The 23,443-nt window shown below is 40.8% G+C and overlaps 1 protein-coding gene across 1 annotated transcript in view; it reads left to right on the top strand.

Moving 5' to 3' along the window:
• The window catches only part of LOC130683526 (leucine-rich repeat-containing protein 37A2-like), a 32,942-nt gene extending 9,907 nt beyond the window's left edge, over window positions 1-23,035 (top strand). The window contains exons 4-15 of the mRNA XM_057501238.1: window positions 607-678; window positions 3,577-3,648; window positions 4,450-4,530; window positions 7,333-7,404; window positions 7,972-8,046; window positions 9,981-10,099; window positions 12,182-13,761; window positions 14,124-14,225; window positions 18,154-18,200; window positions 19,530-19,578; window positions 19,660-19,766; window positions 19,876-23,035. Of these exons, the coding sequence (XP_057357221.1) occupies window positions 607-678; window positions 3,577-3,648; window positions 4,450-4,530; window positions 7,333-7,404; window positions 7,972-8,046; window positions 9,981-10,099; window positions 12,182-13,761; window positions 14,124-14,225; window positions 18,154-18,200; window positions 19,530-19,578; window positions 19,660-19,766; window positions 19,876-19,999 (2,500 nt within the window). The 3' untranslated portion in view covers window positions 20,000-23,035. The remainder of the gene's footprint in view (window positions 1-606; window positions 679-3,576; window positions 3,649-4,449; window positions 4,531-7,332; window positions 7,405-7,971; window positions 8,047-9,980; window positions 10,100-12,181; window positions 13,762-14,123; window positions 14,226-18,153; window positions 18,201-19,529; window positions 19,579-19,659; window positions 19,767-19,875) is intronic.
• Window positions 23,036-23,443: the final 408 nt, after the last annotated feature.

Genomic DNA, 23,443 nt, shown 5'->3' with positions numbered 1-23,443 from the left:
GTATAGTACCCCTCAATCCCCTTCTCCATCCCTCTGCACCCAGCCTTCCCCACCCCTCCCCTTTAGTAACCGCTAGTCCCTTCTCAGAGTCTGTGAGTCTGCTGCTGTATTAAATGGGACATTTTTCTTATGTGTATCTTAATGCACTTTTTAGTTCCCTGAAACAATATTTTTAGTGGTGGGGGGGATTGAACACCTTCACTTGCAGCCTTGACATAGTTCTGTGTGGGGCTCCCGTAATAAGGTTCAGGCAAAGAGAGTGGGAGGAAATGGCAGTTCTGCTGACGATGGTGCCACCCACAGTTGGGTTCTGAACGAGACTTGGGGATCGAGAGAGTAGGTACTAAATACACATTTTGGTGTGAGGAGTGGATAGTTGTGTGTGTGTGTGAGGGAGAGAGAGGGACACAGAGGAGGACATGACAGGAAAGATGTGAATGAAAACAGAGCAGAGATCACTATCCCTAAATTAAATAAGAATTAGGTTGTTTAGGTGGTACCATTATCATTACCCAGGTCTCCCCCACATGTAGAAATTAGTCCTGTACAGTATATCATTTTCATTATTTTGCATTTTGATTCAGAAGTAACCTTTCCATTTTTCAGAATTCTCGGTGACAATCAGTTGAGTGAATTACATAAGGACTCATTTGAAGGCCTGCTATCCCTCCAGTATTTGTAAGTTAGTTACTCACATTTATTTATGAGCTTTTATTTATATTATCTATAACATAAATAAGAGTTTAAATTGGACAAGTTCTATAATTTCTCCCAACAATAAAAATTTATAATTCTGTAAGTCTGTGCAGGGAGGGCGCTAGCCACTCTCTAGCATTAAAAACCTCCTAGGTGTTTTCAATTTTTTGATCGTGTGGACAAGATACAGATAGAAAAACCCTTGAGTTACAGAGGAAAAGTGGTAATGAGGTCTGAGCGGTTATAGACACCCATAGGAGCCTTGTTATGTAAGTGTTCCTATGCCGTCTGCTTATATTAACATTTAGTTTATGGCCTATGGATCAAATCCACCCATGGTCCGTTTTTATACAGCCCTTAAGAGTGATTTCTACATTTTTCAAGGGGTGTAAAAGGAAAAAAGAAAAGAAAGAAAGAAAAATATGCAACAGAGACTCTATGTAGCCTGAAAAGCCTACAATATTTACTTTAAGGCCTTCACAGAAAAGATTTGGAAGCGTTGGTTTAGTGAGATGAGAGGAATTAAAGTGAACCTCATATTGTCATTTCAAAGACAAGAAAATATAGAATACTTACATTAACTTGAATGCCATTAACCCAGAATATTTTTATAATTTAATCTAAATTAACGTTGAAACATTAAGTACTTAGGCAGATGAATTACGTAAACAACATTATCAAGAACATAGCTACCAAGAGAAGAGACTGGTGTTTAGGATTTCAATGCAGGGATTGTTGTAGCAATATTAAAAACAGATGTTTGAATTGGTGATTAACTGGTAGAGTTGGAAATGTTTACACTGACACTAAATAAGCATATCAGAAATGGCCCTAACTTCTCTAATTGCCAACTAATTGGCACCAGTCTCATTGTCAAGTAAGTAATGCCTGCATAGTACTTCTTTCTGTTTAGAAGTAAACAGATACTATGTTGCTATAAAAGCTCAATGTTTATTCTTTGTCTTTAGCATTCAGAACTGTATATGTCATCCTTATTACGCTAATTAGTGATGCTCTTTTGCAAACAGATTCTTCTTGCAAAATAGAAGCTTTAGGGAATCGGATGTAAAGGGCCTTACATGACAATAAAAATAGTCCCTTGAGTTTTCAAACCTTCCAAGCCATAAGGGACACTTTTGTATTGATCTTAGGTACCTCTGCCATGTGGGCTCCAAACCTTCCAAACACAAATGAAATAACTGTTCAGTGGATTAGGCCCTTCATTACTTCTGTTATAAAATGTTTTGTAAGCTAAGTATTTCATTATCATAAGTATTCTCATTACTTTAAAAAAATGCCAATCGATAAAAAAGCGAAAAAAGAATATGACAACCACTGTGCCTCCTATTACAATCACAAAGATGGGTAAGACAGGGTTCCTACCGTCTTATGACCACCATGCATAAGCACTGAATGAATGACAAAGTGCTGCAGAGGCACAGAAGAGGGAGCTATTTGAAAAGCCATTTATTTTTAAATGACCACTTTTCTTCTACTCCCCAGCTCTTCATTCATTTTATAAATATTTGAGTTTACGTCCATGCATCAGTTTTAAACATGGTAGACAGTGCAGGTAAGTAAGAAGGAAGTTTATGCTCAAAGGAAATGGGTGTAAAAGTAACTATATTAAAAAGAGGAAATGGATGTGGGCGGTGAGAAGTATGAATTGTTCAGGGAGCACAAAAGTGGGGAAAAAGACTTCAAGTTGGAAAAAAAGATGTTACAAGAGCAACACTGTTAGGGCAGCAGCTTGAGGGGCTTTTGGGTATCGTCAGACAGACATCTTGGGAAGAATAAGTTTGCAAAAGAAGAGTGGCAGAAGGGCAGCACACAGGAAAAATACCTTGTCCTATAGAGTACATCGGGTGTTAGGGCCAGACCTTCTGGGGCTTCGAAGGCCAAGCCAAGGGTAACAAGCTGTCATGTTATCTCGGCAGCACTCTAGGACAAACTTCAGCCTGCTGGAAGATCACTTGGAGGGCTTCTCACAGCCCAAGCACCCACCCCACAGTTACTGATTCAGTTGGTCCCGAGTAGGGCTGAGAATTTACATCTTTGATAAATTCCGAAGTGATGCTGGTATTTGAGAACCACTCATGGAGAGTTAATGTGGTGACTTTGTGCAGGACAGATTAGAAAGGAATGAACCAGAGACAGGCATACCCTTCAGAAGAGTTAATACGCATCTAGGTGAAAAGTGAGGGATTAAGCCTGAATCAATGGAAATAAGAGAGTCACCTGTAATAGTCAAGAGTGAGTGATTTAAAATAAAAATCCAACACCATGTTGTTGTTTTTTGTTGTCCCAAACTGAAGCAGTTAAATTCATGGAATATTAAAGCAATGGAAACCAAAAGGGAGCTTCTGTTAAAATAATAGAAAGTATAATTCTGAATTAGTTTAAAGTAATTATTAATTAGAGGAGTAACTTCCTTTCAAATTATGTGAAAGACATCTTTTATTTTTTCTGGTGTTGAAATGGCCTAGACAGAATAAAACCAGAAAGGTTTGTAATTGTGAGAATATTCCTTTCAATATTGGAAATTATATATGGAGATAAAAACTTTTGAGCTCCTACTATGGAACTTGATGGGACCACAAAACTTGATCTAATCAGTCCTTCTGCTCTCAGGAAGGATTATCTCAACAATCTCTCAAGATCTATGGTTGTATATTTTATTTATGAAGATAATGAAAGTGAGACTTAGGTGAGGGCAGGGATAGGGGCTCTGGAAGGTTCACATAATAATTTCTAAGGTGTAGAGTTTAGATAAGAGCTACTTATTCAATGTGATTATTCTAACCTCTACTAGTTATCTCTGCTAATTAGATATCTGATAGCTGAGACAATATTTTTCCTTTTCCTTTTTCCTTTTCCTAGAGATTTATCCTGCAATAAAATACAGGCTATTGAAAGACGTACATTCGAATCACTACCTTTTCTGCAGTTTATGTGAGTTACAAATACAATTTAATTGTGTTTGGAATTTTTATAAACTTAATTGTAAACCTCTTTGTTATTCATTTTGAAATATTGAAATATTTAAAATGGAGAGCTACTAAAATTATGTGGCCACATCCTTTTTGTGTCTAGGAAACCCTGGTGTAAGAATTATCATATGGATCAGAGTGACTCATTCTAGAGCAGCGGTCCTCATGTAGGGTAATTTTGTGCCCAGGCGACACTAGGCCATGTCTGGACACATTTTGGTTGTTAGAACTGTAGCTATGCTGCTGGCTTCTGGGGGGCAGAGGCCGGAGATGCTGCTTAACAGCCTACGGTGCCCAGAACAGCGCCCACAGCAAGGATTATCCAGCCCAAGATGTCAACAGTGCAGTCATGGAACCCTTTTCTAGAGAATTAAGGATCACTTAGACGAGTGTGTTCTGAGTACTTATTCCTTTGTATCTAGCAATACATGTGTAAACATGGAAGTATAAATCTTTATACACATATATTTTATGTATTTTATTCATATTTTCTGTAATAATACCACTGATACCAGGAAAAAACCTCGATGTCAATTACTAATCCATCTTTCTCTTTTTTATAAAACAAGTATACTTGATAGACAATCTTTTTTTCATACAAATGTTAAAAATAAAACAAATATCTTCCATAGTGAGATTTCTTTAGTGTACGAGGAAGTATTGAGGTTATGCTTCATCATATACAGATTAGAATCCCTGCCAGGGGATAAATGTTCTGAAATAATTTTTTTCTTCTTTTTCTTGTATCTTTTTTTTTCTGTAGAAATCTTGGTTGCAATCTCATTACAGAACTGAGCTTTGGAACATTTCAGGCCTGGCATGGAATGCAGTTCTTACACACATTGTAAGTGAACTAGAAGATGAATAGGTATAAAAAAAACGATGTGTAAAAACATGATACAGTTACTGGTTAGCAGCGGGTAAGCTCAGTATGAGCTCTGAAAAATTGTGCTAAGATCCATTTTTTTGCGATGAGGAAACGAAGGTACAGAGAGAGGGGCCAGGAGACGTGTCTGAGTCATACATGGCAGGCTCCGCTTTCCTGATCTTTCGCACAGGCAACAACCGCACTCCAGCATGTAACACCCACGCCAGCATTGTCACGGGGATCCACGAACGTGACGCTGTCCATGGTGGGTGGGCCTCACAGTTCCACTTCTGAACCTGTTTCCTGCTCTGGGAACACAGCGCTGAAAGAACTAGGTTTAGCACAAAGTTCTCCAGGAAGCAAATGGTGTCGGTGCTTCCTCAGCCATCAGCTTCTTTTAAATGAAAGGAGTTCTGAAAACTTGCCACAGGGATCTTCTCTCCCAATCACCCAGAAAAATACCTTTCAAACTGTGTTCACCTCTGATGTGAATTATCTGTGAGCAGTAGGAACCTTTGAGGAATGGAAAAAGATGTTTGTGTTAAGCTGTTGTGTGCAAAATAGTCATAAAGAAAATACATTGCTGTAGCCTCATTCCATATACTTTCTTTCCTGACTATCCAATAAGGAATGGGGCTTTTCCTCCCTTTTGCTTGAGTGCTCTGTGGCACAGCCGAGTTCTCTGTGACACAGGCAAATCACTGGGTTTCATAGTTTTCAGTGAATGAATCTTGTGTTTCTTTGGCTAAATTTTTCCCTAAGACTTATTCTTTGTGATGCTGTTAGACTTGGAATTGTTTTCTCAATTTCATTTTTGGATTGTTCACTGCTAGTGTACAGAAATACAGCTAATTTTTGCTTACTCATTTTGTCTTCCACATCCCTGCTGACCTCATTGATTAGTGCTGATGGTTTTCTTCTAGATTCTCAGGAATATGTCTCATGAGCCTCCGGTTTCCCAGGAATGTGTTGGAGCCTTTCAAAGTCTCTGTGAACATCTCCTCCCTCAGCTTGTCCTTTTAAGCTTTCTGGTTGGACTATTTTTTGTCCACTGCCTCACACACCTACCACATTAAACCATTTACCTGTAATTGTTTTAAAAAATGCCCCCCTGAGGAGAGGATTTTAGCACTAGGCAGCTCCCAGTCAGGTCAAAGGCAAGCCTTTCAGGTAAGGTCCTCCAGGGCACCACAGACAGTAACACGGAGACAAGTCTTTGGGAAGGAGGCTCTGAAGGACCTCGGGCTGTTTCTCAAAGCTACCCCCGGACAGAGAGCAAAGGTCTAGGAGAAGTTAAGGCAACACAGGTCTCACTGTTTGTAGAGAAATTAATGTTTTTCTTGAATAAATGCTCCCCACATTGCTGTAAGCCCACTGATTAAATATCCAGAGTTTGGAAAAAGCTGGTTTGGCCATTTCTGCTAGCTTTTTGTTGTTGTTGTTGCTTTTATAGGATAAATTTTCAGATGTCCTTACTCCATCATTTTCACTGATTCTCCTGCAACATGGTTTTAAATCTCTAAAGTCTCAATGACCACAGGCTAATTGGATATTTAAGCATGGGAGATGATTAGGGAAAAGGAATAAGAAGAGAAAATGTAATTCTCATAGAGGTTTCCCAGATGGGTAGATCAAGTTTGAAAAGCTATTTCTGTATTTAGTGCTCTCAAAATTGAGGTTAAAGTAAAAGCTGTCTTAAATCCCTTTCTTCCATACAAGTTAAACCCAGGCTTTGGAACCAGAACTGAGTTCAGACTTCAGTTCTGCTTCTTAGTACTAGCTTGATGATTTAGGACAAGTTATATAACCTCTCTTTACCTCAGTTTCCTCACTTGTAAAATGGGGTAATAATAATAATAATATCTATCACAAGGTTATTGTGAGGATTCAATGTGAAAAGCTGATCACAGGTGCCTGACAGCCCAATAGGTATTAGTTGTGATAATAATATTCTGCAAAATGTACTAATGATTCTTGAGTAGAAGTTATTTTTCAAGAAGATTTTTCCTTCCTGTTTTTTTTTTTCCCTTTGGTCTGTTGTTCGTTTTAAAGAATTGAGAAGAAAATCTCAGCATTTTGGAATAAAAATTTGCATCAAAAATGAATTTGTTCATTTTATTGATGTGTAAGCAAAATGTTATTTATTTATTCAAAAAACTTTTATTAAATACCTAGTAAACATCAGGCACCATGTCAGGCACAGGAGTGACACTGACAGTAAAGTGTGGTCCCTGCCCTCAAGGAGCTGACAATCCAGGAGACTGACAAGTGAACAACAGGTGATTGCGTGCAGTGTAGACAAGGCTGTGACGGGAGCAAGGGTTTTACCATCTCCTCTCAGGTTTACCCCTTTCTCTTTGGATCCAAAAGCAAGGAACTGGTCCTGCTGTCAATGCGTGGTTTAAACTGTGGAACTGTTTTAATTTCCAGAACTGAAAGAAAAGCACCTTGAATTACGGAGGACCTAGGAATACCATTTCCTACAGAGCAAGGGGATTTCCTCCCAGCATAGTCACTTTGTGGGATTCTCAATCTGAAAAGTTTTTGCTTTCCACTTTTTTCTGTGTTTTTCTCTTTCTCTTCTCCCCTTTATCATCTAGAGACCTATGTAGGTAGTTCCCAAAGTAAGAGTGCTTTACAGATTCTAAGTGTGATTTATAGGTAAAGACAGATAACGAATTTTTTCTTTTAACCTTTAAGTCCTATACCAAAAAAAAGAAAATGAATGTGCAAGTTTCGTGAAATGCAGATAATTTTAATTTCATTGCATTTTTTCAGAAACCTCAGTCATAATCCTCTGACAACGGTTGAAGATTCTTATTTTTTCAAATTGAGAGCATTAAAATATTTGTAAGTATTGCAACAATCTCATGGTTTATGAGATGATTTCTGCTCTTTTACTTTAATCGAAGATTAAGTATTTTGCATTTTGGCTAAAAAAGAATTTTAATTTTACCTGGGTTATTGAAATGAGTTTTGGGCAAAGAAAAGATTAAGAAAGAATGTACATGTGCAAGACAAGCTATCAGTCAAAGAGAGTGGTGCTGAAGAACGCACATAGATATGGAATGTGTAGATGCATGTAGAAATATAATTTATCCGAGAAAGCAAAGAGGAATAAGGTGTATTTAAAAAAATAATAATAATCTAGAGTGGTAGGTACAGGTGAGAATGAGAAGCAGGGTGATGACAAAAAAGATCGTAGTGTTCAGGGCCAAGGTCGTTAATTTGATGATGCAAATAAATTTAAATTTCTTCAGTAATTTCTCTCTGGAATTATCATGTGTGGCAGGTAAACTCGAGCTGGCTACACAGAGAAGCCAAAACTGAAGTAATAATGTGTCATTAAGTATTTTTTTAAGTATAGGGCTTTTGTCTTTGGGTTCGTATCATAAACGTTTGTGCTTTTTCCTTCAGAGACATGGGAAAAACCCAAGTGACACTTAAAACAGTTGAGAGCATCGTCATGATGAGCCCCAAGTTAGAAAAACTGTAAGTTGATTTTTCTTATATTTATTTTCACTTAGTTGATTTTTTTAAAGTTTCATTATTTTATTAAGTCAGGCTTATTGAAGTATGATTTTCATGTAACAAAATTGGCTTTCTAAGTGTACAGTTTGATGAATTTTAACAAATGTATAATTATGTAACCACCACCATTTGAAATGCAGAACTCGTGTTGTCTCCAAAAAGGCCCCTCATGGCCGTTTGCAGGCAAACCCCTCCTCCCACCACCAGCCCCTGGCCACCACCAGTCTGATTTTCATCCCTGCAGTGTTTGCCTTTTCCAGAAGGTCTTATCAGTGAACTCATATCGCATGTAACCTTTTGTGTTTGGCTCTTTTGACTTAGCATAATCTTTTTGAGAGTCATCCGTATTGTCACAGCTGTCCCTCCTTTTTACTGCTGAGCAGAGTTCCATAACAGTCATCAATTAACGAACATTTGAGTTGTTTCTAGTTTTGGCTATAAAAAGCTATGATAAACGTTCACATGCAGGTCTTTGTGCTGGGTATGTATTTAACTTCTGAAGAAACTGCTAAGCTGTTTTCTAAAGTAGCTGCACCATTTTACATTCCAGAAGGCAGTGTATGAGAGTTGGCTGTTGCTCCACATCTTCACCTGATCCTTATATTCAGTGTTTTACAAATGTTAGCCTTTCTTGGAGGTGTGTGGTTGTGTCTCATTGTGGTTTTAATTTGCATTTCTCTAATAGATCTCTAATCTCTGATGATGTTGTCTATACATGTGCACACATCTTCTTTAATGTCATGTCTGTTCAAATCTATTTTTTAATTGGATATTTATCTTACTGTTGAGTTTTAAGAGTGCTTTATATATGCTGGAAAAAGGCCTTTCTCTCAGATATGTGTTTAGCAAATATCCTCTCTCAGGTTATAGCTTGTCTTCAGTCTATTAAAAGTATCTCTGAAGACCAGACGTCTTTAATCTTTGAATTTTGATTAGCTCTGGTTTTTCTTACAGGTTTGTGCCTTTTTTGTGTCTTATCTAAGAAATCTTTGTCTGGGAACCCATTGCCAGTCCAAAGTCGCAAAGAATTTTTTCTCTTTTTTTTTTCTTTCAATCAGTTGAATACTTGTTGGTTAATTCATTTAGGTCTATCTATGATCCATTTTTATTAGTTCCTTTTCACATATAATGTGAGGTAAGGGTCAAATTTCATTTTTTATCTTTGCAGTTTAAAAAATGTTTCTGTAGGGCTTTCTGACAATTTATTAGAAACCTTACTGCACTGTAAATTGTGCCATACCCCTCCAATATGGTAAGCTAACAGAAATTTGGTATTATGCTAACTGATGGCCTTGCACAAGATTAGTACGGGAAAGGCCGCTGCATTTAGCAGTCTGCTCTCGCCATTTTTGTCAGGTCAGCTGAGAAATGACTGTCTTCCCCTCACCGTCAGATCTACTGGCCACTGCTCTAGCCTCGTCTTCATCAATGTCCCACAGCGTCTGCCAGTCAGTCTGTCTCTTGTCAGCTACATGCCTTCCTCTCTGGGTATCCAAATAATTTCCCTATATACTTAAAATACTAATAGCACACTGAAGAAATTCCTATGCATAATGTTATCTAATGAAGAGTTGATATTCAAATTTCCTCAGTTGTCTCCATTATATCATTTATTTGTAACAGATCAGTGTCACCCAGTTCTAATCCCTATCAGCTTCATTCTAGGCCTACGATACCCACTTCCATTCTTACCCTACTGTTAGGCATCTCTGTCCTCCTGTTTGTTTACAGTATTCAAGAACAGCGGTTGGCCAGCTCATCCCTACCCAACTTCACAGGCCATATGTTCCAAGAACTCCTTTTGCACAGCCCTGTGGGAGGCCTGGGCCTGCCTCTTCTACCTAGTCAAGTAACTCCTTTCCCACTGATTTAATTCTCCGTGTTTCAATTTATAGGATTTTACCTAGCCGTATGGCCTGCTGCCTCTGCCAATTTAAAAGTAATATTGAGGTTTTCTATAATACAGTCAAGCTGCATTGTGACAGTGAATGTCTGACAAACATCGCATATTGTGGTGAGTTACCATTACCCTATGATGTTTTATTAATGTTTTAACTATTAATTTTTAAACTAACGGTGTTAATTGCATTATTTTTATCAATTCATTAAGAGTTCAACTCCCTACATTTCTAAGAACTACTCCTTTGCTAAAAGTCAGATTCTCAGTTAACTTATTAAGCTAACAGTGACAGTGATCCACATACTCAAAGGAACAAGAGAAAGGAATGGAAGGGGAAAGAATAAACATTAGTGGCCACATCCTGTGTACTGTGCTCTCTGCCTGGTGCTTAAGCCCTGAATGAGAACTTACTCACACAAGTATTACAGTTCACAATCTGATTTTATATGCATTAGGTCTCACGTGCCCTTTGTCTTGTAGGACAAGTATAGATATATTTTTGTTTATTTTGTTTTTGCAATTTTTATAGAGGAGTACAAGTAGTGCTATTTTATGAAAGTTTTCTTTGGAACCTGAGAGTTTCTGGTTCTATAACCAGAAGCTGCTGCTCAGCCCACTTAATGGATGGGAAGGCTCTTCTGTTCTTAGACTGTCCAACTCTAAATTTGCTCTGAACTCAAGCCTTTCTATCCCCAAAAACACTCAGGTGCTTTTAAGTATTTTTCTATGTAGAAGGTTTTATTGGCACTAATGTGATGACTTCCAAAATATGCTTTCATGCTCAGATAGCTTGAATACAGGTCTCTGGGGCACATCATAAAGTGATCTGGGGCACATCACAAATAATATTTTGCTTCTTCTATAAATACAATGTTGCTTATTTAAAATAAAAACATTTTTTGCCAGTTATATCATTCCCTTCTCCCACTAAAGGTGGGCAAAACAGGCATTTTCATTCTACTTCTATAGGTGAGGAAAAATGAGGTCCAAGTGTTATATATTGTAGCCTAGTGCTCAGGTCTGCTAGCCTCGGTTTGGGGCTCTCTGCAAGCCCATGCTCCTCCTTCCTCACGACCCTTACCTCCTCCTCTGACCCTCACCACCACCACCAAAAATACTTGTAATTCTGGAAAATAAACCCAGCTGGCCAGTGAACTTGTGCAGGTGCCCTTGGCCTTCACGTAGTCAGAAGCTTTGGATGGTTCCCCAAGTAAAGCTGGAAATACTAGAAATGAAATTAAATGAAAGCAAAGCAGGCATCTGAAAAAATTTTGTTTTCTCCCTTTTGCATTTTAGGACCTCAAGTATTGTTCCATTGATTAATTGAATGTTCCACATTGACATAACAACCTGACAGCTCTCTTAACCCACACCCCAGATCCCTGCTCAAATTTAAGCAAAGAGCCAGGGTAGACATGGTGTTTTTTAGTTTTTGTTTTTTCCCCCTGTATAGAGCCTTCTCTTATGGGGGCTGGGATATATGGAAGCAGGGACCAAGCAAAGGAATAGGTGCATAGGTGGAGAAGGGCATATGTAGAAGAGAACTTGTTTGCAGTGGGTGGTGGTGTGCTCATCTGTGATGGTAGCAAGAACAGGAACACACTGCAGAGGTGGAGAGAGAAAGCTGCACACTCCCCTTCCATCTGAAGCGTTACAGGATGGGGTATGTGAATGTGAGGAGTCACTGTTAGATCTGCAGAGAATCTAGCTGAGGGCGAGTATTTGTCTTCCAGCGTTGGCTTTTCTTGAGCACAGGACAATTGGCCGTTGGGGACCAATGGAATAATCCTGCACGTAGTACTGTATTTTGCACTATGGAGTGTTCCTAGCAGGAAATGGCTCTTTCAAAAGACATATTCCTCTCGTTTTGTTGTTGCCGACCATAGGTTTAAGTTTGTATTTATTTTTCTCCAAATCGAACCTCAAATGTTTGTGATTCCTGATCTGTTTGAGTGAGATATATGGCTGTGGACCGACAAAAAGCTGTCTCATCAGTCTTTCATTATCAAAAGCAGTCTCTCCTTTTTTTTAAACTGAGGTATCATTGATATACAATCTTATGAAGGTTTCACATGAGCAACATTGTGGTTCTGACATTCACCCATACTATCAAGTTCCCTCTGCCCACCCCCAACCCCATTGCAGTCACTGTCCATCAGCGTAGTAAGATGAACAGCAATCTCTTCTTTCTGACAGATGACGGAACATCTATAGGGGACCCAGAAGGGTCGTTCATGAAGGCATTACAATCCCGGAAGAAGAGTAGCAGCCCTGAGCTGACTATCGAGCCAGAGAAGGCCGCCGCAGACAAAAATGCCATCAGTTTGTCAGCCTTCAAAAGTGAGCAAGAAGACTTTAGCAAGGAAAGTGCACTTAGCTACATATCATCTTATTTCTCTGGACAGATGGAAGGTGCAGAATCAGCATTATTACAATTCATTAAAACTTACAAACTTCTTTCAAACTTACAAGGAGGAGATGAGCCTGTGGGGCATTTGCGAAACAACGCAGAGAACACTTCTCTTCCACCTGGATCCAGCATTTCAGCTGACAAAAATAAACAGAAAATAATCTCTGTTCTGGAAGATATCATAGATGCCATGCCTCTATGTTCCAAACTTCTGAGTCCCAGATTTAACCCCCAAATCTCCACCAAAACATTGGAAACTGCCCTATTACAAGAAAACAGCCCACCAGAGATTCAGAGAGTAGGGAGGAGGCCGGGGCCTTTGAAGGTGGTCATCAAGGGCCCAAAGGGCATTCGGGAGAGGCGACGCAGACAAATGAGGAAGGCAGGCATCAACGGGAAGCAGAGGGCCCAGCTCCTTGCGGAGAGCACGGCCGAGAAAAAAGGGCTCACGACGGCATCCCCAAGGGCGCCGGAGCAGCCTCACGTGGAGCAGCCCCCCAGGGAAACCGCAGGAAGCTCCTTCAACCCAGAGTCTTCATTCCGAGGGGAACAGGAGGCAGCCGTCCCTTCTGTCCAGTACTTGATGGGCAGGCCTCCTGCTTCCAATACTCCAAAATCTCTACCTGAGATTAAACCAAAATCGAAAGACCTAGCTGACAGTATTTTTGTTTTAGAAGCTGCAAGTGCTGGAATGAGAAATATGAAGGCTTCTGAACCAACCTCACACTTAAGAGAAAAGTACCTCTTTCCTGAATCTTTGCGGCAGGCGGGCCACAAAATCCTCAAGGCCAAAATGAGTAGACAGTTCAGCAGTAAAGGCTCACAGAATAGCCCGATGGTTGTGAACAAGCCTCCACTCACTGCAATGAGCCTTATAAACTCCCCTTCACAAGAGGCTTTTTCATCGTCAGAACTGACTTTTCAGAAAAATCATTTTCCAGATTTATTTTCTCTTTTGGATCCAACTCTCAAACTGACCGCGGAAGCACAACAGGAACACGACAATGTGGGCGCTGACTTACCCTCCACATCCACAGCCTTCCCTTTCCCAGGGAGCTCATCTCCAGGTGACCACCCCGAAGCTCAGCTAAACGAGCAGCTGCGGTCCCTCATCACCGACAGTGATGTGAGAAGGCTCATTTCTCGTGTTTGCTGGACTTTGAAAATGGGCTGCTCGGAGACCCACCTGAAACCAGCCTGTGCCAAGCTCATCTTCCAAACCGGCCTCCTGATGAAGCTTCTCAGCGAGCAGCAAGAAGCAAAGGAGCCCAGGGCAGACTGGGATACAGACCAGAGGGAAACAGAAAACTACATCCACGGGAGTCCAGAAGCCCAGAGTGAACAGGAAGAGCAGGAGATCCATGAGGTGAGGATAACTCCCAAAACATGGCCCCCAGCCTGTTGGTCAGTTTGGGACATGGCATTGAAGCACCCCGGCAGGAAGTCCGCGGCCCCTAGTCGGTGTCTTGTCTTGGCCTGGGCCTTTGGGGAAGACAGGGATCTCCCACTGTGCTCATGTAGAGAATGATGCCACAACTGCTGGGGTAGGCGAGCACGGGACCTAACACCCAAGGGAAACCAAGAAAATGCTGATTTATCATTAGCATTAGATTTGGTATGTTCTTGAAAAACATTTACGCTGCTTGAATGAAATAATGAGATGTTATAAGAGCTTTTATCCTTTCCACCTCTTTGTTTTTGTAAAGTCTTTTTCCATTATTTATTCAGGTCCCGAAAGTTCTGGTGCATGGGTATCGAATCGAAGTCATCTTGGCATTGTCAGTGACAGGAGCAGTGCTGGTGTTGATTATAGCTTTCTGTCTCACTAAGGTAAGGACAATTAATTCAGGCTTCCAGAGGATAGTCTGTCTTTAGATTCAGAGTCCACAAACTGAAAATCAAAGCCTCTCTCTCACCTCTTACTACTTGATATTCCTTTTTAGTAACCAGGACCGACATATACTTTATTCTCTTCCTGCAAAGTATATGCCAGATACTTTTAAAGGAACCCCCCTCACCGTCGATCTCTGTGGAACTGACACCAGATAATGAGCCATTAGACTGTTTTGAGAGGTTTAAGAAGGCCAGAGTTGACATGATGGTAAAATATCTTCAACTCAAAACTAAGTCGATTTGACACCAGTCATTCCCTTTCTACCACTGATTTCTTTCCTTGTTGACTGGAATAATGAGGGATGTGTAATCTCCACCCTCATGAGCGATCAGTCACCCTGGAAGAAAGGACACGGCTAAAAGATAAAAGTGTGATCTTGTTGATTCATTAGATTTACTTAGCAACTTTCTTCCCCATCACGTAAGGCATTGTGGAGATAGGTAAAGTCTGATTACTGCAGCCAAAAGCCCGTGTCTGGGTTTCTAAAGCACTTGGTATTGACGGTCCTTCTGGAGCTGGCTTGCCTGCCTGCCTTTTGTGCAATAACGGAATGGTTTGTTACTTTTCCCAACAGGCAGGGCTGACAACAACAGAGTGACTTAATTAGCCGGTAATCCTGACTGTACCTGACGAACCCAACCTCATTTCCTATATGTACCTTTTCTACTGTCGCGGCAGCCTTCTTTTCAGCCAGAGAAGCTCCCCAGGATGCCCAGTCACATGCCCGTTCCTACTTTTGTCTGTTCCTTTGCCCATTTAAAATTCCCTTGTTTCGCCTTGTAGAAGTCCCTTGAGTCTCTGAAAGCCAACTCAAGTTCATGTTTCTTCATGAACCCTTGCCTAAATACTCCAGTCCTCCTGGTCCTAGTCCTTCTGTGAGACTTGTTAACATTTCTTAGAGGCCATGGTGAGGCATTCCTCTCCCCTGCAATGTTAATATGATAAGCAATTTTTTAAACGGCAGCTCCTCAAGAGAGAAACACCAAGGTCAACACACGGTGGAGCAGAGCAGAGATAGTTATTTTTATAGGGTTATAACAATTTATTTTCTTTACTGATCAGAACACAAATGTTGAAATATTTTTTCATAAACATGGAAACATTATGTGAACTAAATATTTGAAAGTGCACTTCTGCCTTTTGTACAATAATATAATCATTCAGTCTAGGGCAATAGAAAGCAAACAAGACCACAGCCTTGAGGTCAAAACTTCAGAGTAGAGATATTTAAGGACCAAATGGCGTCCTGGCCTATCTGTCTTGAGTAAAACCTGACTGGATGGATGAACTGCTAAAGAGAAACTTGTATCTGCAGGTCGCTTGGTCAGGTTGCTTTAGTGTGCCACAGAGGCCTCTCCCTGGTTGTGTAGACACAGCTAGTCTGTGTGTGGAACAGATATATTTCTCACTGTCAAGTCATACTCTGGCATTCTGACTCTTTATCAATCCTGTGATACTAATCAGTTGAGATTGCACTGAGTGAGTTCTCTCTTGGAGAGTCTCTGAGCCTAGGAGAGTGGTAACTAGCATGGGGTCAGCTTGCCAAGGCCTCTGGGAAGGGAGTCATTTGCCGTTGCCCAGGCAGTGACCACTGTACCCCAGTTGGCAGAAGTCCTTTTGCTGTTTTGGAATTCATATAAGCTTCCATAGTGCTTTTAATGTCCATGTAGTTTAACCTTGCATTTATATATATGTCAGTATATATATGGTTTCATTGTTTCTTCTCCTCACTTAGATGATAAGCTTTTTGAGGACAGAGACCATGCAATGTTTTTCCTGTGGTAGACAGTAATGGTGTTCAAGGGGGAAAGAGCAGGCAATGTCAGTTCCACAGTAAGGAACAATGCCACCTAACAATGATCTGAAGTAGCCTACGGAGTCCAGCAATAGACTGACCCATGTGTTCCTAGGACTTTTGAAATGTCACCTTTTCATATTCTCATCGGTGGAAGAATTTAAATAAATGGTAATAGAACAGCTCCCTAACTATATGGGGAGGAGGGAGAAATAACAGCAGATCTCTATTTATCACCTTAAATAAACATATTTCAACAAAAAGAAAAGAAGAATCCATGATCCATGAAAGTATTAGAAAAAAAATAGAAGCCATAGCAATATTTTTATATCTTGTGGTGGGGAAGAGCCTTCTAAGCCTGAGATGACAAGCAGATGTCTTTGATAGATTTGATCACCTTGCCTGCGACACCATTCGTAAACAGTACTGATTTATGCCAAACTTCAGACTACGTCTGCCATACATTTTCTGATTTAATTTCCACACTCCTGGGAGGATGGTATCACCGTCTCTCTTTCACAAAGGAGATCAACTTAAGGCTCCAAACAAAGGTAGAACCCAGTGGTGCTGAACTGCAACGTCTGTGCTCCTTCGCCCACTGTTGTTTTTCCTCCTTGAAGATAAAAACCCTGAGAAATATTTGAAACATTGAAGTTCAGTGAAAGCCACTGAAACGATTAGTATATTTAATGTAAAAGTTTTCTAAATCTAGGGGAAAAGACAAATGATCCAGGGGAGAGAAGGACAATGGCAAGAGCAGGAGGCATGCCGGCCCCACCGCCAGTCCCTCCGCAGGGCCCGGTTGGCGCAGGTTTGCAGGAAGGCCTCTGCCACCTGACGGTATAAAAACAGTGTCTGATATTTTCTTCTGGTTAACATGTGTTGTTGCATTTTTTACTCCATCTAGAATTTGTTTTATTTGCTGTTCAGTGAGGTTGAGGCAGAGAATTTAACTTTTTCTCCCACATGAAGATCCAATTGTTTTAAAATCCTGTATTGAATGCTTCATTTCTTCTTCACTGATCAAAAATACTGTCTGTATCTGGACTCTGTTCTGTTGATCCAGTTACTTTTCTTGTACTAGTAACACACTATTTAATTCCAGGTGCTTAATAACTTATTTTGACATCTGATAGAGTGAGCTCCTGCCCTTTGATCTTCTTCATACATTTCATAGCTTTTCCTTCATATTTTCTAATATTTTCCAGAAAAATACTAGCTGGCTAGATTTTAATTTAAAAATTATCATGGGATTTGAATAAGATTGCTTTATATTAGTAGGTAAATTTGAGGAGAACTTATATCTTTACAACAATTTAGGAATGTGGTATCTCGGGTCATGTATTCATGTCTTCTTAAAGTCCTCCAGAAGAGTTTTAATGTTTTCATCACATAGGTCTTAGACGTTTTTTGTTAAGTTTACCCTGAGGTACTTTATGCATTTTTGCTGATGTAAATGGGGTTTTCTTCCATTTTAAAATTAGTTATCCATGGTATATAGGGATGCTTTTGAGGTTTGTATATTGATCTCTTGATTTTGTATCTTAGTGAATTCTCATATTATTTCCAGTAAAATTTTAGTTGATCCTCTTGGGCTTTTTAGGTAATTCATCGCTTCAAATGCAAATATGTTTGTCTCTTCCTTTACAATACTTCACTTTTCCTATCACATTGATTAGGACCTCCTCAACAATAATGAATAGTCGCAGTAGTAATAGGCACCCTACTCTTGTTCTTTTCTTTTTTCCACTCTTGTTCTTGAATTTAAAACAGTGATGCTGTTTAGGATCCTTGCGGATAATTTCTGTTCCTAGTTCCAAGAGTTTTTATTAGGGATTATCTGTTGAATGTTATCTAAAACAATCAGTGAAATATATTGCAAGCTACCTGCACGATCTCAAGTTAGGTACTGTGGAGGACTCCAAGGACAGTTAAATAGAACAGAATTCCTGTCCCCAAAACCGTTATCATCCCACTGGTAGATGAGATTTAAAATAAAAAGATGAATAAAGATTTGGAAATAGTGGTCATCATGTTAGATAATCATATCATGTTTTCTTTCAAAACAGATGTGCTCCCGTAGAAGAGCAGCGCTGGATGAAGAAGAACGCTCAGGGTAAATATTGATCTGGCTGTGTCAAAGTAGAATTTTAGAACTAGAGGAAAGCTTAGAACTCATCTGTTTCAATCACGTCATTTCACGGTGAGGAAACCATCAAAGGCAGGAAGAGTACTTACCCTAATGCCTCTCAGAAGCAGCTCCCCAGCCAAAGCTGAGTTAGAATGCGACTGGCACCGCCGCATCTGCTGTCACGAGGCCTGGAAGGAAAATGACTGGAGGGGGAAAGGTTTTGGTTCTACCCTTCCTGCTGGGGGTGGACATGAGGCCTGGCCAGTGGACTGCTCAGAGGCTCTGGGGAAAGGGCAGAGAAGGCCACGTGGTCCTGGATGCTAGTCTCCTTCAAAGCTGATGGAAGGTCGAATATATGAGCCCTTCCTGTCAATCATCCCTTCGCATCCTACTGGCTTTCGGGTCCCCAGTGTCTGTTGCCTTTAACCAAACCTCACAGAATTTTAACTGGGAGAAACCTTGTTCAGGAGTTTATCTCTACTTCTTCCAATAAACAAATGGAGAAGGGGAAAAGGAAATGATCTTGCCCCATGGTCATACTGAGAGCGAGTAGCAGGAAGAAGACGGTTCCTTCCCACTGGGGACTTCTCCACTGATCATTGTGCTTGGGCTGTGAGCTCCATTTTATGTCATGACCCACTACACGTACCATATAGGCATGAGTAGTTTCTAAAACAAACTTATTATGCACTCTGATTTTTTTCTATTCCATTTGTATTCAAAAGAATATTTTGTGTTTCAGTGCTGGTCATGACCTTTAAGCTGATTTCACAACCCATTCACTTGGCAGTGAGAGTCTGACACGTGAAAGTTAGTGAGTTAGTTGGACTCAGCAATAAGTTGGTGTGATTCAACCTGTAGGAGAAAGCAGTAGGGAAACGGAAGCACCTTCTCCCCCACCCACCAGCAAGTGACACATGTGAGACTGAGTCCAAAGGATACTGGTGTAAAATGCCTCTGGAGAGAGTGAAACGCTTCTGCCTGGTGTGCTTGAGCCGTTCGCTTACTGCACAAGGGCACTTGGCCAGTGGCCAAGAAGGTGAGTGGGGCTGAAATCCTGCCTACGCTCCATGCCAAGCCACATACAAAGGTCTCCCCAGGGACACTGTGGGGCTATAAGGGACAGATACGGAGAAGTTCTGAAGGTCAGCATGCATGGAATGATTTTCATGATCCCAGGTCTGTAGTGATTTTGCTTGTGATGATGGACTGAGGTACCCATTTGGTCCTAATAAGTCAGAGATACACATTGTGAGAGACATGAAAAATAGCATGAATCACTAATTATTATCTGTGTGTGTGTTTTCCTCTAAGGGGCTTCTTTCCACTTCCGGATAAACCCTCAGAAGAGCGTAAGAATCAGGTAAATTTGAGGAGGATCAAGTACTGTGCTGGAGAAAGCAGGGGATGAATGGAATTAATGCCTCCTTTCTATTTTTTTTAGAAGGCCTTTTCCTGGAGAAGGCGGCTTTGGCTCAGGAATATGTACAGAACCGTCAGTCCCTCACGTGAGAAAAACCTGACGCAGAAGCTACTTGAGAGGGATGGAAGGTAAAAGATTAGGGACAATTTAAAATTCTTACCTAAAATGAGGTAATAACAAAAAGTTTTACTATTCCTTTTAAGAGTAAAAGATTTGGCATTATTCTTCTTGTCCCAGGGAGCTCAGGGAAGTCGTAATAGAGAGGAATGTGACTTCAGGGTCGGGTGACAAAGGGAAGGGAGCGAAGCGCAAGATACCGGCACAGAGGAAGCCCCAGCTTGCCCCGGGCCACCTACAATAAAATGTGTAATTCTCTCTCCTTGAAATGTGTAAGCTCATAACCAATCCTGGCCGTCTGATAAGGAATTAAAGTATAAATTCTTAAATACTTACGTGCAAATAACAGGTGCCATAGGCATGAACAGTAGGGCTGCGGCCAGAATCCCTCACTGCAGCCACTCCTTCTGCAGAGGTAATGCGGGCAAAGAAGGACAAATGACGTGTCCCTCCCTCATTTCACCAATATCATCAGTTCCTGGAAACTGGGAAACATATCATCCTCGAGGAGTGTAGATTATTAAGTCAAGGAAGTTTCTTCTGGGGCTCTCTCTCCCCTGGTTCATCAAGTACCAGTTCTTTACAACCTCCTGACCTCTGGCCCACAGAGTATCGCCCACTTCTGGCCCCTCTCACAGGGTCCTTTGGAGGCCAACATGCAGCCTGTACATCTGCCGCCACAGAGGAGGAAAGAATGGCTTCCACCTCCTTTGTACCCTTCGGATTTCACACAAGTAAATTTTATTGGTGGAACCCTGCTGTCAAGGGAATCTGTGAAATGTTCCTGGGCTTCCAGCACCTGCAGAGAAGGCGGTAGAGATTGGTGTCAAGAGCCAACCAGTGCCACTCAGCATCCTCCATATTACAGACATGGTGAGAAGCCCCGCCTGTACTCGCAGGGATCATAGCATCCTTTTTTTTTGTAGGCTTAATGGGTGTTCCAGTCTTGGTAAAAGTCAGAAACCTGAAAGGTGTCATTCTAGCTGGAAAAGAGATGAGGTGCTGGATGCTGGTGACATGCACTTATCCCCGAGATGACTGGAGAAACACTTTAAGTTTGTGAAAAATAAACTTTTTTCAGGAGTTATCCTGAAAGATAATAACTAAAATAAGTAAAAGGCTAATAAAAGACACCTTCCCTTGTCAAAAACAAACAAATCAGAGACTATTTTATGCTGTGATGACAAATTTCAATCAGTGTTATACTATTGCAATGGTATGGGGGAAAGAGTCCATCATGAACTGAACTCAAGTGGGATTTGCACAGAGGTGGTATTTTAAAAGGGACTGAGAGCACAGGGCAAGGTTGAACTGAGAAGAGGGCACAGAGCAGCCAGGCTAGACTCTGTTCAAGGAGCGTGTGTCACCTTCCAAACCCACAGACCCACTACAGCCTAACACATCTTTTTCTGTACCTCAAAGGTTCCTACTGCCCACAGATAATTCACTTCAGAGGTATATACTTTTTGAAAAATGATTTTCTGGGTTCCTGGGAAGAGAAGAGCCCTGTGGCACGGTTTACAAGGTGTATGAGTGTGTATACAAGCATTTACGGGGTGTGTACCTCCTCACTCCTCCTGATGCGACTGTTTCTTCCGGCCCCTCAGTGGTACCTCCTGGCCAGAGAAGGCCGGTGGTACATACACACATGGCTGAAAACATACTTCTGGCCCTTCTTGTATGTATACTGGCTAGTGGCTGCTCCTCCCTCTCCTGAGCCTTCTGAGAATCCAAGTTCTGCTTCTGAAGTGAGCCTATTTGCTCTCTCACCCCTGCTTATGAACCCAGTGAAGTACGTCACAGACAAATGCAGGTTCGGGTGGCAATAAAGCTGTCTGGAGCCTGATGGCTTAGTCTTGGTCCATAAGACACATCAAACTCCTCTTAATGTGGGCCTATAGAAATGAAGGTTTCAAGACTCATGTTTTTCCCTGATTATCTTCTGGCTGAGCTCTGCTCCTACATACACCATCATAATTGGGAACAATATTTCCAGACATGCTAGTCAAGAATTAGATTACCAATCCCTATGTTTATGGGCAACTGATTTTCAATATGGGCACCAAGACATTTCAATGGGGAAAAATTAGTCTTTTCAACAAATGGTGCCGGAATAAGTGAACAGTCCCACGCAAAACAATGAAGTTGAACCCCAACCTCACACCATATAAAAAAAGTTAACTCAAAATGTGTCAAAGACCTACAGGAAAGAGTTAAAGCTAAAACTCTTGGGAACAGGTGCAAATCCTCATGTCTTTGGCTCAGACAATGGTTTCTTAGATATGACATCTAATGCCTAAGCAACCAATAAAAAATAGACAAGGTGGACTTCATTAAAATAAAATCTTTTATGGTTCAAAGGGTTACTATCAAGAAAGTGAACAGACAAATCCATTTCCTATTCTAATAGGAAAAATATTTGCAGACCGTAGCATATACCTGATAAGGGTCTAGTATCCAGGATACATAGAGCTCTTACAACTCAGTAACTAAAAAAGGCAAATAACCCAGTCTAAAAATGGGCAAAGGATTTGGAGACATTTCTCCAAAGATATACAAATGGCCAATTAGTACATGAAAAGATGCTCAATGTCATTAGATAGTAGTGAAATAGAAAACCATAGGGAGATACTACTTTACACTGAGTAGGATGACTGTAATTAAAAAAAAAAAGACTAGCAAGTGTTGACAAATATGTGGAGAAACTGGAATGCTTATACATGGCTGGTGGAAATGTAAAATGGTGCAGCCCCTGTGGAAAACAGTTTGGTAGTTCCTCAAAAAGTTAAACACAGTTACCATGTGACTCGTGTATGTATGTGTGTACCCAAGAGAATTGAAAACATGTCCACACAAAAGCCTGTACCTGAATGTTCATAGCCACATTATTCATAATAGCCAAAGAACGAGAGAAAAACAAATGCCTGTTAACAGATGAATAGATAAATTGTGGTATTATCTATGCAATGGAACATTATTGGCCATGACATATGCCATCACATGGATGAACCTTGAAAACACACTAAATGAAAGAAGTTGGTCACAAAAGGTCACGTATTGCATGATTCCATTTATACTAAATGTCCGGAATAAGAAAATCCATAGCTAATGGATAAGGGACTTCCTTACAGGGTGATGAAAGTGTGCTTGAATCATGTAGTAGTGATGTTGCACAACCTTGTAAATATACTAAAAACCACTGAAATGTATACTTTAAAATGGTGACTTTTATGGCATTTGAAGCATATCTCAATAAACAAAGATGACCTATCAGAGAAAAGTGTGTGTTTGTGGAATCGCAATGGGGGTGGCAAGTGGGTGCTGGTTCTTACTCTCAGGCCTCACTCCCTCCACAAAAAGGTGGATGGAAGTCCAGGAGTGCAGCATACATGGAATCAGCGACAGTGAGCTCTGACAACAAAGAGGGAGCTTCCGCAGGCAGAGAAGGGAGAGACATGTGCCACCAATGGTATGTGCCCAAACCAGTGAGACACAATGGGGTCGCCTACTGTAATGAACGAGGGAGGCAGATTTTTGACAAATGTCCCCTGTGAGGTCCCGGCTCCTCGTGGACTCCAGGAGGCTGTGTAGTGAGGAGTTAAGAGCAGGGCTCCAGAGTCCACCTGGCCTTGGTGAGCACACTGCTGTGGCCCCACAACAGTTCCCAAAGCTCATGGACTTCCCTTAT

Source organism: Manis pentadactyla, chromosome 4 (genome assembly GCF_030020395.1).
Source record: "Manis pentadactyla isolate mManPen7 chromosome 4, mManPen7.hap1, whole genome shotgun sequence".
Lineage (NCBI taxonomy): Eukaryota > Metazoa > Chordata > Mammalia > Pholidota > Manidae > Manis > Manis pentadactyla.
The sequence above is the reverse complement of the archived record's forward strand: the minus strand, read 5'-3'. Positions and strand labels throughout refer to the sequence as shown.